Source organism: Puccinia triticina, chromosome 12A (assembly GCF_026914185.1).
Source record: "Puccinia triticina chromosome 12A, complete sequence".
Taxonomy (NCBI): domain Eukaryota; kingdom Fungi; phylum Basidiomycota; class Pucciniomycetes; order Pucciniales; family Pucciniaceae; genus Puccinia; species Puccinia triticina.
In genome coordinates this window covers 448,241-465,188 of record NC_070569.1, presented here as the reverse complement: position 1 = coordinate 465,188, position 16,948 = coordinate 448,241, and the positions used below count along the sequence as shown (strand labels likewise).

General features: G+C 42.4%; 1 protein-coding gene across 1 annotated transcript; it reads left to right on the top strand.

The window, feature by feature from the left end:
* Positions 1–14,013: 14,013 nt before the first annotated feature.
* PtA15_12A42 (uncharacterized protein) lies at positions 14,014–14,754 on the top strand (the record flags this gene model as incomplete). Its single annotated transcript, XM_053162038.1, has 3 exons — positions 14,014–14,279; positions 14,348–14,516; positions 14,581–14,754. The coding sequence occupies 3 exons, from the start codon at positions 14,014–14,016 to the stop codon at positions 14,752–14,754; spliced, it is 609 nt and encodes a 202-aa protein (XP_053025612.1).
* Positions 14,755–16,948: the final 2,194 nt, after the last annotated feature.

The following is a 16,948-nucleotide window of genomic DNA, read 5'->3' as shown; positions in this document are numbered from 1 at the left end:
ACCCAGTTTAATTAAATTCTTGGAACGCTTTCACGTCATTCTTTTCGCCTATAACTTTTTTCAATCAATTGGCCAGCTTCAGGAGTCTAATTGGACAGCTCCTTGGCGTTACCTTAAGAGTATTTCATCATGTATTCATCTCCCTTCAACTCCTATACGATGGAAACCGCGGAAAATCATAATAAAGCTTTAATCGCTCGAATAATCGGTCGGCCGGCTTCAAATTTAATATTGATCATTACAGTCTTCATAAATGCGATCTTGCCTTTCATTTGAACTCGGTTCTGGACGATTCTATCGAGCCGTTTAGAAGTTATAACCCCTCAAAGTTTCCCTAGGATTTACGCGGCCCCGCGGGTGCCATTCATTAAACGTTTACGGCGACCTATCGGCCGAAAGGAATCTCAATATCAATCTATTCTAGTTTCATCTCCTCCTTCTTGCCTTTCAAATGAGCTCGTAATTAGAAAATTTCATCGACGGGTTTTTGAGTTATATCTGGAGGAAGTGGTCTCTTAATCTGCACGGCTTTACTACTACGCGCGCCCGCGGGTCTTGCTTGGATCTTTAACCGGCCCTACACAATCGATACTCAACCCTTAAAAATAACCAGTATATACCATTTTAATCTGCAGAATCGCCTCTTTCGAATGAACTTGGTTTCAAGAATTTTCATCGAGCCGTTCCGGAGATACAGGTCGATCAATTTCTATTTTTCTTTTCGTCATTCCGCACGCGCGCCTCCCGCTTGGAGCCCCCGCTCAGACAACTGGACCCCTCTTTCGACAGCACGCGCGCATGGACACATGTTCCATTCCTCATCTGTACAAAAATTAACGCTTTTTTTCGTAGTGGACATGGGGAAATTAAAAGGAGTCAAGTACTCAAGAATAATGGAAGAGAAGGAAGGGAAAGAAAAGAATCATCATCATGGAGAAGAGAATGATGGATCATCAATGAATTCAATCCATCAATGAATCCATCCATCCATAATTATTTCTTACCATCTCATAGCAATTACTGGACAACCAACCACCACAATATTGGAATTTTCTTCATCATCTTCACCCTGTATTCTAGGAATTATTCAACCAACAAATCAATCACTCATTCATTCACCATTATAACCAATTTCTTCCAGCACATTGCAGCTCAGAAACCACCCAACTTAAGCAAGAATATTCTTTGGACAGCTTATCAACTTCTCTGGACTTCAAATTCTCTTCACTGAACTTTACATTATATACTCAGATACTCAGAAATTCAGTCATTCAACTCCAAATCATTCACAACCTTCAGAAACTACAATTATCAACCCCATCAATCAATCATCATCAATCATTGCATTCTTCCTTAGCCTCAGTTAGGCGGGAAAATTATTGTATTCTCCAGAGTGGAAATTAGTCTAATATGTGTCTGTCTCAAGGATATTGCCTTCAGCAGAGTTAGATCTTCTTAAACATTCACCCCTCATTGATAATTGGACCTTCTTTTGGATACTGGACTCTTTGGATTGGATACTGGACTATGGATACTCTGGATACATAGGACTATTGGACTTTGGATTGGACTTGGATACCTTGGACTCAGATATACTGGACTTGGATTATACTTGGATTCTAATTGGCTTTGGACGCTGGACTCTTTGGATTTGGATTACTACTCAGGACTTTGGATTTCACCTTTTGGAGGAAGAACACTGGACTTTGGACTTTGGACTCTTGGACTCAACATTCTTCAACTCTTTCTGGATCACTCTTCTCTTTGGTGCATTGCCTGGGGACAGACAATAAGTTGGGGGAGGATGTGGTGCTCCATTCCAAACCATAAGTAGTATTTTATTGCTTTCTTTTACATATATTCATCATTACATTGAACATTTCCCCATAACCCTTCACAAATACCTCATTATTATTGCATATTCAGATTCTACATCAAATTTCACATATAGTCCCTCATACATAGTATACCCTTATCTTCAATGGTTCAATAGTTATAGAGGATATAAGACTTACAGATAATCTACAGTCTTCATTAGTTACAATACTCAATTCATTAGTAACTTACTGGAATCATTACAGTACATCCCTTTTACATAATTACTTTCACATACTAAACCTTTTACATACATTCTTCATTATGTACTATGGCTATTGTACACATTACATCATTAGATCTGTGCTTACCTCTTTCAGTAGTGCTCATCATTACAAGTAGTTACTATGTTCTCATCACTTTTCCCCATTAGTACATTCTTTTATTCCCATAACCAGCATTCCCTTTTCAGCATTGCTCATCATTACATACTGTTACTATGTTCACATCACTCTTCCTCATTTGTACAACCTTCATTCTCATAGCCAGAACTCTTCATTGTCTGTGCTCATCCCTCCTTACTATAAGAATTGTCTTCCCCCCCCTCACTTGTACCTCATGCAGAGAAATATATACAGAATTTATAGATAATTTTGGATACAGAAATTATAAGTTCCCCACTCTCATCAATCCTCCATCTCTCTTACCCTCAGTAGTCAGTAGTTAAAGCTCATAGTACTAGCTCCTAAGATCAAGCAGAAATCAGCCACACCTTTTCTTCTTTTTTCTTAGTGTTACTCTCATCCCCTCAGCATTAGTAAGGAAGGCAGCCTCATCAGCACCCTTGCATAGCTTACATTGGTACTAGTGTTGCTATCCATTTACCTTCCAAGCTCTATTCTCCCCTTTGAGTAGTTCCACACCGACTGTCAACCTACCTGAAGTCTATTGGTTTCACGATATTGGTAGCTGACCCCTGCGTCTTCTATCAACGGGGCGTTCCCGGCAGAGAAGATACATATGTATTTGCCCATGTTGACGATCTTGTCTTTGTCAGTAAAGATCCCCTGAAATTCAAGGCCAAAATGGAGGCCGAATTCAAAATCAAATACATGGGGGAGGCAGAATTTCTCCTTGGCATGAATATCAAACGCTCAGCTGACGGCATCCAGATCAACCAATCTCAGTTTATCGATCACAAGTTAGAAGAATTTGGTTTTGAAAAGCTTCATCCAGCCACCTGTCCGCTCAACCCAAAAGCGTATCTCAGGAAGGCAACGCAGCAGGAAATCGCCGAGTTTCGCAAGACAGGCGTCAACTACAGAGCGCTCATCGGCTCGCTCAACTATCTCAGTGTTCTGACTCGCCCTGACATTGCCTATGCGGTGAGCTCACTATCGCAATATCTCGAATCGCCGGGCATGCCGCATTATCATGCAGCGGTTCAGGTTTACCGGTATCTTTCCGGCACCCGCAACTTAGGTGTAACTTACGTCAAGAACAAGGAAAGTGCGCTGAAGGCCTACGTTGACGCAGACTAGGGGAATTGCCCCGACACTTGTCGCTCATCTACCGGCTTCGCCATCATGTCGGGTACTCACTTGCTGGCCTGGAAATCATCCAAGCAGGCAACTGTCTCCTTGTCAACGACGGAGGCCGAGTACAAAGCACTCTCGGACCTAGGTCGGGAGCTTGCCTGGCTGTCAAACCTAATCTCTGAAGTGAAAATTCGTTCGGAAGAGCAGCAAATCCAGGTTCTAGTTGACAACAAAGGCGCGATTGACCTAGCGAAAAGTGAGACTTCGCAAAACAGTTTTAGGACCAAGCATATGTCGATCCGCTTGCACTTTTTTCGGGAACTCGTAGTTAGAAAGCTCATTCAACTCAGCTACATCAGATCCGAAGCCAATGCAGCCGACTTTCTCACCAAGCCCGTCGGTCGAGTCAACATCCGCAGAGCGTTGGACATCATAGGCATCAAATCCTTAACTCAGTCTGCTTCCAGCCTACCGGCTCGAAGCATGGCGGGATGTCAGGATTTGGGTACATCCCCGAATCAGAGGAAGCACAAGGCGGTTAGACCTAACCCTACTGGGGACCGAGGTGAGCCGGTGCGACCTCCAGGTGCATGCAATATGCATGTCGCCCCCAGGCGGATGAAGTTGGCTAAAGCTAATTCATCCGCTCCTAAACCTTTAGTCACGTCAGGAACCGACGAAGCGCCCAAGCGACCCAAACAGGACAAAACACCTACCAGGTATGTGAGTCTTTTGGGATAGCCTCAGCTAGGATAGATGGAGCTGACTTGAGCATCTTTATGATCTCGCAGCCCACTCGTATCCGACGCCCTTGACCGACGAGGTTCCAGCCTCAGCAATAGAATCACTAACCCCAATAACGGAGGTAAGATCATCGCTGCAGTGACATAAGTCATAAATGACCATAGGCTGACGGTTGTTCTTGTGCACAGCGACAGACAACCGCGGCCCGAAATCCCTCTTAGCTCGTCTCGGTGAATCTTGAGGAACAAGACCCACAAGCCTAAGTAAGATGAACCTCTCTTATCAGCGCATCCAACGGAGCGTGATTACTGACAAGATAAATCTTGTCAGCTCTCAGAACCCAAAGGTTTCTTCAGCTACACCGTAGCATTCTAGAGTTATACAACCTCATTCTCACTCAGTACTACTACCGAGCGGATCTGCTCTTAGGTACAAAATTGTTTTTCATTTCCTATCTCTGTCTCCAAGTTTGTTGGATTGACCTCTTACTCATAAGAAATGAAAAACATCTTAGTTGTGTGAAACTTAAAAGATTCATCATAGTATCTACATACCTGATTGAAGAATAATCAAAGAATTAATTTAATGTCATTTAGCAGTCAAGGCAATTTCCCATTGATGCTGCTTGACATTGTATTTTCAGATTGAGCATTGATGAGAAAATCCTAATGATACCTACAATTAGGGTGAGACAAATTTATAAAGGTACCTGATGTAATTTTTACATTGAGAAACTTCCCATCAAGATCTGAGGGCCTCCCAAAAGTAATCTGGAGCCCCAAAAGCTAGATTTCCCTGCAAAAATATAGACTTTTTGGTCTATATCCGCAACTATGAGGGTCCCAGATGTGACAGGAAGTCATCTATTGGTGCAGAACTGCATTACCAGTTAATAGCTCTAGGTAGGATTGTGGTAGCCTCAGCTTGTGCTTGATATAAGGTGTACAGCGGCGCAGCCGCCTTGGCCTCTAGTAGTTAATATAACCAAAACAGTGCATAGAACAAAAAGAGTCAATATAACCAAAGTGCCCACCCATACCCTCAGAAAACATAATTCAATGTTTTACTGAACTGAAGAGATATCTCTTCCTAGAAAATAATACAATGTGACTCATCTGATGAAAAAAAGACATGATGCTACAAGAAAAAAACCAAACTCATCAAAATTCTCAGGAAACTCAACTCTTGAGAGACTCCTCCCCCAATTTTTTTTTTTCTAAAACTATCATAAAAACTAAAAAAAAGTACCACTACCTATATCATACCTTAAAAAAAATCACCAACTAATATATATACAAGGCAAGAAAAAATATAAGCAGTTTACCCTCCCACTCAGGAGCTTGACAAAAATCTAGTTTTCCTCTTCTGAGACACCCTCTTGATCATCAATATCCATTTCATCTGACATTAAATCTTTAAGAGGTTTGCCTCTCACAAAATATCTTTTGATATGAGAAGCAGCGTACTTTCTTTTGGGTTCAACACCATCTAATTCTTCTAAAATGTAAGCACCTTTCTCAACTTGCCTCTTGATTCTGAATGGACCATTCCACCGATGCGAGAAGAGTTTTCCCCACTGATTTTCAAGACTTTTATTGTAGGTAAGAACTAATGTTCCAGGTTCCAGCGGATCCCTCAATTTTGACGCCAGCTTCCGATCCCAATATCTAACTGAATTTTCTCTTGATTTGAGTAACTTCTGGTGAGCTTCTTCTAGCATCTCGTCTCGCTGTTCCAATTGTCTTGTTCTTGCTACTAATAATTCATCAGTGGTTTTCACCTCCATCCAATCTATAGCAAGATATGTTTCTGCTTCCAAGTCAACTGGTAAAAAAGCCTTCTGTCCAAATACCATCTCATATGGTGAGTACCCAGTTGATCGTTTTGTTGAAATCCTGTCTGCAAATAAAACTAATGGTAACAAATCCTTCCATTTACCCCCAGATTCTCCACACATTTTGACAAGAGCATCTTTGATGGGTTTGTGACCCCTCTCAATCATCCCGTTTCCTTCCAGATAGTATGGTGTAGTCGGTCGTAAAGTTGCTCCAATTTTCTGAACTGCTTGAATAAACTTGTCCTTGAATTCCGCACCATTGTCTGTGGTTATTGTTTTGATTGATCCAAACTTGTAAGCCCAATTTTCCAAAAGAAACTTACCTACAGATGCTGAAGTGAGGTTTACTAAAGCAGCTGCTTCTACCCATCCTGAAAGATCGTCCCGGGCCACTATCAAATATTTGAATTTCCCTGCTTTAATATGACAGGCATCTAATGCTACTCTCCCAAAAAGAAAACTTTCTCCTGTTGGGTTGCGTACTTCACATGGTATGGTTGGATCACGCTTTTGGCAGGCAACACAGCTTTTGACCCAGTTACGTACATGTTTCTTCAAACTCGGCCACCAAAATCTACATACTAAGCGCTGATATGTTTCTTCCACTCCGCGGTGGCCTAGATCTTCGTGAACCATCTGAAGGAGTTTTTTGTGGAATTCAGGATTGGAGATAACTAATTGTGCTGTTGGGGTATGCCTTCTCATGAGTTTTGAATTCTTGACAAAATAATTTATTGACTTCCTTTTTAATTTTTGAAACTCTTCAGGCTCCATGGAATCAGGTTTCTTCAATTTTTGCAGGTAATTTTTCATATCCATCCAATATCCTGGGCTCTCCCATTCCTTCAACTGTTCCGTACTGATTTGAATTGAGTATATCTGAAAGCAGGGTTGAATTGGTGGTTCGTCCTCATCAAAATCTGGTGTATCCTCATAATATTCTTCTTCATCTTCCCCAATTGGTCTTCGTGATAATCCGTCCGGCATTGTGAATGTTTTTCCAGGCTTATGAACCAAATTAAATGAAAACAACTGAATAAAAGCTACCCATCTTGTCATTGGGGCATTGGGTAATGATGGCGAGTTTATCATTTGAATTAGCGACTTGGCATCAACCTGAAGCTCAAAAAGTTGACCCCAGAGAATTGTTTGAAGCTTCTTGAGAACTCTTGCGACTCCACACAATTCTAATTTTGGCTGAGAGTATCGAGATTCAACTGGTGAAACTACTATAGATTCATAAAGGACTGGCCTGTTCATTCCAGTATCCAACTCTTCTTGACTGAGCACCGCACCTGCAGCTATAAAACTTGAATCCACTGCTAATATTATTTGCCCGGCATCTGCTGAATATTCCAGCTTCTTCAGAACAATATCCTCACCTACTTTTTGCTTGAGGTCTTCAAAGGAAATCTGGCACCCTTCAGTCCATATCCATTCTTCATCCTTCCAAGTGAGTTTCCTAAGTGGTGCTGCAATTTCTGATAAATTCTTAATAAACATTCTAACATAAGTGATTATTCCCAAAAATCCTCTCAGGTCTGTAACATTACTTGGTGTTGGCCAGGTCAAAACCTTGTTCTTCTTTTGCTGAGAAATCTTTCTTCCTTCTTTGCAGACTACATGCCCAACAATATCCAATGAAGGAACGCAGCATGCAAACTTCTTTCCTGAAACTGTCAGACCTGCCTCCTCAATACGAAATAAGACTCGTTCCAATAATATTGCATACTCCCAAATGAACCGTTGTATTCCGGGGTTCTGTTCTAAAAATTCGCCGTTGTAATCTGTCCTAGGTCCCTTGATTCCTCCATTGTCAATGAATACTCCAACATTTTCCGGAATCTCATTTTGAAGTATCCACATCATTTGAGCTTGATAAACTGCCACTGAGTTAGTTGCACCTTGTGGTAATCGAGTGAGCTGAAATCTTCCTATTGGTGTGTCAAAAGTAGTCATTGGTCTTGATTCGTGAGCTGATTCTCTCTCGTCATATCCACCCATAATGTCGCCTAAACCATAGCAAGCCCTTCCGGAAAAAGATTCAACAAACTCCTCTGTTGCAGGCGGCAATCCAGCATCTCAAATTGTAACTTTGTTCATTTATTGAAGATCGTGAACTATCCTAAATTTACCATCATGTTTTGCCACACAAAATACTGGACTGGAATAGCTTGATGTAGACTGTTCATATAAACCGGTGTTGATTTGTTCCCTGACAAGCTCCGTAAATTCTTCTCTAATGGCTGCTGGAATTGGAATTGGTTTTTTCTGCCATGGCTAGTGTTCTACTACTGGGATGACATAAGGTAAGCAATATGAGTATTTAAGAAGCCCTCTTTCTTGTGGACAGAAAGCAAATGCTTTTTCCCGCAGAACAATGACATGCTTAAACAATTTGAGTTCTTCTGTTAGTAGCCATCCTGGGGGTCCAAAATTTACAACTTTCAATCTTTCTTCAGTGACTTTTAATGTTGGTTGAAATTCAGGGGGTGATGGCGTAAGTGGAGTTTGATAAGGATCTCTTGAAAGTGGTGGCCTCTGCAAAGGTGGATTGATTTTCTGAGGCATAGGTTCATTTACTGGTTTTACCTTCTTTCCCAAAGGCTTATACTTGGTGAAGCACCACAGGTTTCCATTTCTCCAGCGCTTGCACATATCTGCCTGAGTTCTAGATCCAATTCCATCTGCAAGTAAGTTCTTCATTTGCCGTTCTGGGTTGGAGCTCATATTGCCTTCTGCTGAAAAATCTGTAACCCTTGCTGAACTTGAGAATTGAATGGTATGACACTCCAATCCCAAGCTGGGGTTCCTTTGCTTGTATGATTTCTTTTTTATAGGAAAAAAATTCATCAGTTCACGCAACCTTTCTAAACAGCTAGACACACCTTTTCTTCCATTTTGTATGATTTCTCCTTTGACTTGGGAGCTAGCTGACTTTGTAAGACATCCAGTGGTAAGTGGTTCTTCCAAACACTGTTTCGTCCTTTCCCATATCCTTCATATGCCCTAGCTAATGTGACTTGAACTCTTCTTTCATTATGGCCCTGAAACGTTAGTATTTCTCCCCGGCGGAAGTATTCCAGCATACACTGGTTGTCAAATAAAAATGGTCGTCCTAGTATAGGCAATGTTGCTTTTATCGCGGTAAATAGATGAATTGGTCCTGTGAAGCTTCCAATTGTTAGAGGGCAAAACTCAACCACTCCTGTGATGTTGCACTGCTCCCCTCCTACTCCTGAAAGAGGTATTTCAATTTGGGTTATTTCCAATCCCAGGTGAAAGGCTAATCCTTCAGGGATCACATTTACCATTGAACCAGAGTCAACCAGGAAATTCACTTCTTGGCCTTCCATGAATGTTTTCACAAATCCCAGTGCGCAACTATAATAAGCTGTTCCTTCTAATGCTTTCTTTTGCTCATTTATTTTCATTGATGCTGAAAGAATCTGTGTCAGCCACAGAGTACATGTCACAGTACCTTACACGCACCAAGTACCTGCAATTGTTCACATTACATATAGTACATTCCTTTTTACGCCTTTATTACATATGTATATCATTAGATACAAGCTTAAGAATGTACTCCTGTTATACATTACATTACAGATAACCATAGTTAAATACAGTTACCATAATGTACTGCTGTTAAGAGAGTTAAGTTACGTGCAACAGTAAGATTACAATACATTGTAATATTACTGTACACGTGAAATACACCAAGACAGGTATCACTCATTTATCCCCTATTACGCCTCAGTACCTATTTACATAACATATTGGTTATGATATAAATACATAAACAATACATGAGGTAATCCAATTCAAAGAGCACTGAATGGAATCAATGATTGGTTATGATCAGCTAGTGTACACAGCTACTGATCCAGGATCAGTACTGATCATTACACTGCCCTGATCATTTCCAATGTTGATCCTCATGAGGATCTGCTTCCCTTGAGCGCTTCCAGTCCCCCCCTGGTCCTGAAGCGCCTCCAAGCGCCTCATGTTCCCTCCTGCTCATTCCCTTCTACATAAACACGCCCCCCAGGACTGTTTATCCCTCAGAATATTATTATAGCAAGGTTTAACACATACATAGTTAAACAGTGCCTTCATTCTCAACCATCATTCAATTCAGGAATACTCTCAACTCTTGATTACCCTTACCTTTCTGTAGGTAAAACCACGAACCCAAGTTGAGTTATTCCTTGGATGCCTATTAACACCCTGTGTTGATCTGGATGCGCCTTAATTGAGCAAGCCTCTCAGTCAAGATTACTGATAGAGTGAAACCTTTTACAGGTCTTACCACGAACCCATTGGCCCATCCTTGGCATCTTACACCATCATCTTGATAGTAACAACCCTCTCAGACACGGTTAGTTACCCACAGGCTGACAGAGGATCAAATAAATTTCTTGATAGCCGCCTTGGCTCAGAGCAGATGCTATGGCCTCCTATCCTCCAAGTTCGCCTGGAACTTGGATTCCTGGAGGCCTGTCACAAGCATGTCATCATCTCCTCGCGCGCCGTGCGCGCGCACACACCAAAAAACAACAGAAAAGAAGAAAGAAAACACAACACTCAAAAAAAAATGAAACCGAAAGCAGGCAAATATAGAAGACATGATAAATGGAAGAGTGAGAGGAGAAAATAATTCAGAAATAAGAACACTGACAGAGAAGAAAGAAGAGGGAAGCAGAGCTAGAAGAAACAAAACAAGCCAATCAAACAAACAAATAAACCCACAGATAAACTGTGTTAGGACCAAGAAATGTAAGGATAAGTGAATGAGAAGGGAGACAGTGGAAAAGATTTGAGAGAGGTGGATTGGAAATGAGAAATAGGATGGAGGAGGAGGAGGGAACTGAGAGGGCTTGAGAAGGTAATCTTGAGTCTTGAGCATCTTGGAACCGGGGTCTTGATCTTGAAGGTTGATCTTGACGATTGACTACAATTTTGACCACCACAACGTTTGATATTCTTTTGTGATTCCTTGGAGAATGCTGCCAAAAACAAGTAGACTACATCCTGTTGAGAGGTGATATGCTCATTTTTCACTAGATATTTGACAATCATCATGAACTTTGAGACAAATTCCCTATAATCGTGGATGTCTTTTAATCCACCCTTCTTTGCAATTCCCTCAGCCAAATCACGTAAGTCTTGAACTGTATACTTTATCTGGGTATAGTAATCTCCCCAAACTTCCGTCATACTCTCTTTCAAAAGATCCCAGTCCCGTTCTTCGTATCCTTCTAATGTTTCAAGTTCTTCTTTCAAGTCTTCGCCAATCACAAACCTGTTGATTTGCATAACCATGTCCCAGTCACTGGCTCCACATGCCTCTGCTGCCCTTTCATATCTCAATAAAAATGTTTTCAACCTTTCACCTTCAAATTTGAGAGTATCGTTTTCAATCTTCACAACCTTCTGTCTTACTTCGCGTATTGGGGCGTTTTGACCCATATCAAGGTTTCTTGCACATGTGGATTGGATGCTTCTTTCTGGTGCTTTGTGGGTGTTATTGTTTTGAAGAGTTTTTCAGCTTGGTCGGCTGCAGAAGTTGAAGGTGCTCCAGCAGTTGGAGGTGCTCCAGAACCTGTAGCTACTCCTAATCCACTTGCAGTTATTTGCCCAGTTTGGCCTAGGGCCCTTGTCTTGCTTGTTGAAGCTGTATTTTGTAACGGTAGGTTTGGTCTGACTTGTGGAAGGAGTGGATTGTCCAGGTTCATGCTGCTGTTTCCTTGTTCCGTTCCTGCTTCCAAATCCCCAGGTAAATTGAAAGACATGAAAGCTAAGTGATCTCTTTCCTACAAACTTAAACAAAAAAACTGTGATCAGTACTAAAAATAGAAGCTGTGTTAGTTTATTCCTCTTTCAAAAAACAGGTTGGATCCTATTGATCCCTATAATTTGATTTCTCTGGTATTCTGTGACCAGGGCTTTCTCAATTCTTGATACTTTGCTTACTATTCTTATTCACCAACCCAAACTCGGATTCTGGATGAATAAGATTAACTATAAAAATTTCTATCTGAGGTTGTTAACTCTTTGACAATTATTTTATGGCTGATTTTGGTTTCTGTTTTCCGTAATGTTGAAGGTTATCAATTGACTGATGAATTCTGTTACTTGCTAGATTTGAATTTGCAGTGGTCCTCAAAAAAACTTCAAGCCTCCTAATAATTCTTTTTTTAAAACTACTTCCAACTAACTGTGCCACTGTTGGGACACCAGTTGTGAGACTCCAAAAGTGGGTTGCACCCCTTTTGGCTGAATTTAGAAAAGTATGTGTGGGGAAACCCCTGCCTCTCTGAAAATCAGACTGACAACACCCCCCAAGCTAAGCTTGGAAGAAGAAGATGTGGACAGTGTAGTTGTTAATAGCATTACAAGGGATTATTTGGGACTCTTCTGGCGAAGTATTGGTTATTTGTAGGGTGTAACTGGTATATATATTGCGTAGTAAATATGTGCTGTCGTGTTTACAATTATTTGTTGGCTAGGTACTCTGTGTACTTTTGCCTGAGGAACCAGAAAAACAGTTGAGGAGAGCCTCCTTTTATAGACAAGAGTGAGGGATTTATGCCCCCTGGAGGATTACAATTTCCCTGCAAAAAGTGCAGGTAGCACAGCAATACAAGTATGGAATATTCTGGTAACTGTGGATACAGCAGAGGCTGTGCAACAATACAGCAGAGGCTGTGCAACAATACAGCAGAGGCTGTGCAACAATACAGCAGAGGCTGTGCAACAATACATGAAACCAAGAAGAAATAGAATTTTTCAAAATGGTCTATCAACTGTAATGGAAGTTTTGCCTTAGCAACAAGAAGGATTGGAATATTCTAGAGAAAAATAGTTGTCATGTTCAAAGAATTGCCCCAATAGCAACAAGATAAGGATCTGTACATACTTCTTATCAGGTTTTGAGGGTCAAAGCCTCCACTTGGACTTGGACTTTCATCCCTCCCATAATTAACTCCTGATCTCTGGTTATTCAAATATAGTGCAAAAGATGGTTTGTAACACTGCATACATTAGGAGTATGCAACAAGAAATGACTGTAAATATGCATGTATATGTAAAAATTACTATGTAGACTTGCTATGTATATGTAACTGAACTACGTAACTGTGAAACTTGTGTGTAAGCTAAAAATTTTGAATTTTTCCTTCCTATACAAGAGCGTCGACCACACCGGCGTCCGCGACCGGAGATTCATCAGAAGCCTGGACTCAGGCAAAACTTTGTACTCGAACCCAATCCCCGGGAAACCTATGGGTTACCGGGGCCCTCTAGGACATACCTACGGACGCGGGCGCCACAGCTTGCGTAGCCTCAAGTTAAACCCCTCAGGCGGCTTGGAACTCAAACCCGCAGCCGGAATACTACTCGACCACCAAACATGGCTACAGAACTGGCGCGCAATCTCATGCGTACTGCGCAGCGCTATAGCGCTACCTCGCCGCAAACCAGGACAAGACACTCACAGTTACACGACCCCATCAACAAAAGTCAAACAATAAACTAAATTACCCCCTCTCTCTTACCACTTTTTATATATGCTAAACATCAAATCCTCATTTAAGAAAATTCATTAAATCTAAGTTTATTAAAGACAGACAATCACAAAAACAAAGATCAAGGGTTTCCCCTACAAAATAATAACAAGAAAAAAAGTAAAGTCAAACAACAACACCAGAACCAATACCCATCCTCTTCTAGAGAGGTTGCAAGTATTGGACAGATAACCCCCAGCGCGCCGCATTTAAGGCAATTGCAAAGGGGGGTCATCGAGAATTAACCCTCAAACTGCGCAAGTGCAACATCGGAGGGGTTGAGGAGGAGCTGCCAGCTGGAAGTGCAGTGGCAGAGAACGTCCTGGGGTTAAAAAAATCCAAACCCCAGGTTTATATACCCCAACCAACTCACCCACCTTGAGTTTTTGGGTATTTATGTCCACAAGAACTGTGCGGGCAGTTGCAAGGCAGCAGCGTGGCGGTGGCGTTGCCCTCCATGCTGTATGTTGTGTGTACCATGGAGGGTTGAGTACTGGCTGTACCAGTCACTATGCTCCAAGGCAGCGGGTTGCCCCTACTACAAAGGTTTGCCACGATGGTTGCTACATGCCGCGCCACCCACTCCGCTTGCCTCGCGCATTTCATTTGCAACACAGCGGGGCAGAGTCCAAGCATTGCACATCTGACCAACTTCGATCTTCGTCTGCAGGCCGCACCCACCGAAATCAAATTTACCATGGAGGACATGATCAAGGATGCAATCAAGAACGACAAGGAAAACCTCCGGGGTGGCGTCAGTCGACCAGCCATCAAGAAGTAAGCCAATTTTCTGCCCCCACCGCGATCTTTACATGTTTTTTGACCCCATTACTCCACGTTCGCAGATATCTCGCTTTCCGCTTCAAGGTTCTTGACACCCCGGCCAACATTACTCGTCTGAACAAAGCCATTGCTCAAGGGGCCGAGAAAGGTGTTTTCGCTCTGCCCAAGGGCGCCAGCGGCAAGGTCAAACTAGCCAAACCCGTCAAACCCGTCTCGGAAGTCAAAGAGCCCGTAAGTCCATCCTCATCCTGAAGCTCCCATTGGTGCCGTTGTTGACTCCGCTTCCGTCTCGCAGAAACCAGCCCCCAAAGCCGCCAAGCCTGCCAGCAAGCCCGTCGCTAAGAAGCCCGCCACCGAGAAATTAAAGGCCCCAGCCGCTGCCAAGAAGGTAACCAAGAAGGTCCCCACCGCCCCCACAAAGAAAGTCGCCGCCGCTAAGGCAAGGGTGCCAGCGGCAAGGTCAAACTAGCCAAACCCGTCAAACCCATCTCGGAAGTCAAAGAGCCCGTAAGTCCATCCTCATCCTGCAGCTCCCACTGGTGCCGTTGTTGACTCCGCTTCCGTCTCGCAGAAACCAGCCCCCAAAGCCGCCAAGCCGGTCAGCAAGCCCGTCGCTAAGAAGCCCGCCGCCGAGATGGAGGCATGTGGCCGACTCCCGGGCGACCCCGGGGCCATAATCACCCCAAGGCGCCCCCCGTCCTGCCGGCGGCCAGCCTTGGCAACGCCATGATGAACCCCAAGGGTCTCTTCAAGGTGTTTCTGGGGGTTGTTGAATGCGCTGCCCGCATCCCACACCCCTCGGGGCTGCCCTCATGGCTCGCCCGATTCGAAGGCTCCGATGGGGCCTCTCTGGGCCTACGCCTCAACAGGCCGGCGGTACGGCCGTGGAGGCATGTGGCCAACTCTCGGGCGACCCCGGGGCCATACTCACCCCAAGGCGCCCTTCGTCCTACTCACACCTGATATGTTTGGGTCAACTCAGGCAAGTGAATGTCAGCAACTTGTGCGGGTTTGAACAAGCACCGCCAAAAAGTTTCCCTCTCATAACATCATGGCTTAAACGTGTTGGCTGGTGTTGTAAACAGTTTCTTGAGCAAGTACAAGTCAGTAGTACTCACATGTTGTGATTAAAGCGCCACGACAAACCTGACAGATGAATTTAACCTCCAACTTGAAAAATGTTTTAAATCAGCATCTCAACTGGATACGCTCTAAGGTCACACCTGGGGTGTTTGACACCAAAATTTCGTGGGGTAGAATAACAACTGAATTCTGGATACGCTCTAAGGTCACGCCTGGGGTGTTTGACACCAAAATTTTGTGGGGTAGAATAACAACTGAATTTGATCTAACTCCTCCATTCATGTTGAGTGATGTTGAAACCTGCATGATTCCACAATTGAGCAGATGACACCTAAATGGTATCTTTGTTGCACGGGTACCCAAACCTTTTTTCCTGATTTAAGACCTAAGCTCCATAGGTTATTGGCCCAAAGTCTTGAAGTGAGATCATGTGGTTACAAGCATGACTCTTGCAAACACATGATGATCTTTTAAGTTCCTAAAAACTAACAGTTGATCTATTTCCACTTGATGGATTTTTGTGTGCTTGTTATAAATCTTTGGACTCCCAATTTTTAGTATGGTTCAGTTGTGCATGTGTTTGCTTGAAAATTATCAAAGATGTCAGAAAAAAACTAAGGCTGCAAAATATCTGCTGTGATTGTAGCAGCCAAAAACCTACTTATTCATTTTATGATCTCAGAACCTGAAGCTCTGTTGCTCACCAAGCTAATTTGGCTGGGAAATTAATGAATTTCCAAAACCAACAGACAGCACTCCAGTACATACAAAAACCAGCAGCAGTTGCCATTACTAGATTTTAACTGTCCTAATAAAACCAAGATTGGGCCAGCTACACCAATGATATTAATAGTGTGTCCTAAAGTAGCAAAATTCTGATCTGACTTTGTAGTGTAGCAAATTTTTGCTTGATGTGTGCTAGCGCTACATGCACAGGCCACAAAATAGCAATAGCTCCCACTAAGCTGTGCTGTAGAGTTATTCAGTGGTTTTTCATCACTAAAGGTGCTTTAGAGTACCACAAAGCATCTTAGAAGCTCCAAAACTACAGACTCACATGGGGCTTTGCTATCACTACATGCCCCTGTAGCATATGTAGTGTAGTGTAGTGTAGAAGCCCAGTGGTGATACAATAAAATATTCCACATATTTTTGTGTTGGACTAGGAAATAAAATCCAGGGATATTGTCTTTTTTATTGGATAAAATACACCCATGTCAAGCTCTTGTGTATTGGTAAATCAATACAATACCAATAATTGGTCCAATATTTTGTTGTGTTGTGTTAGTTTTACAATTGAGTGTTGCAATTGAGCCTAGGATTTGCAGCGGCAAAGCCGCCTTGGCCTCTAGTACATACATAAAAACAAGAAACAAAACAAATAAAAAGAGAAAGCAATAATAAAAAAAAAAAAAAAAAAAGAAAAGACAATAAAAATACATTGACAAATTGAAACACATAAATAATCAACAACTTTTTTCTCTTCTTTTTTTTCCCTTTCTTTTCTCTATCAAACCTCAAGATTAACACCTCATACACGGACAACAATCAACAAACTTCAAGACATCAAGACACAACTC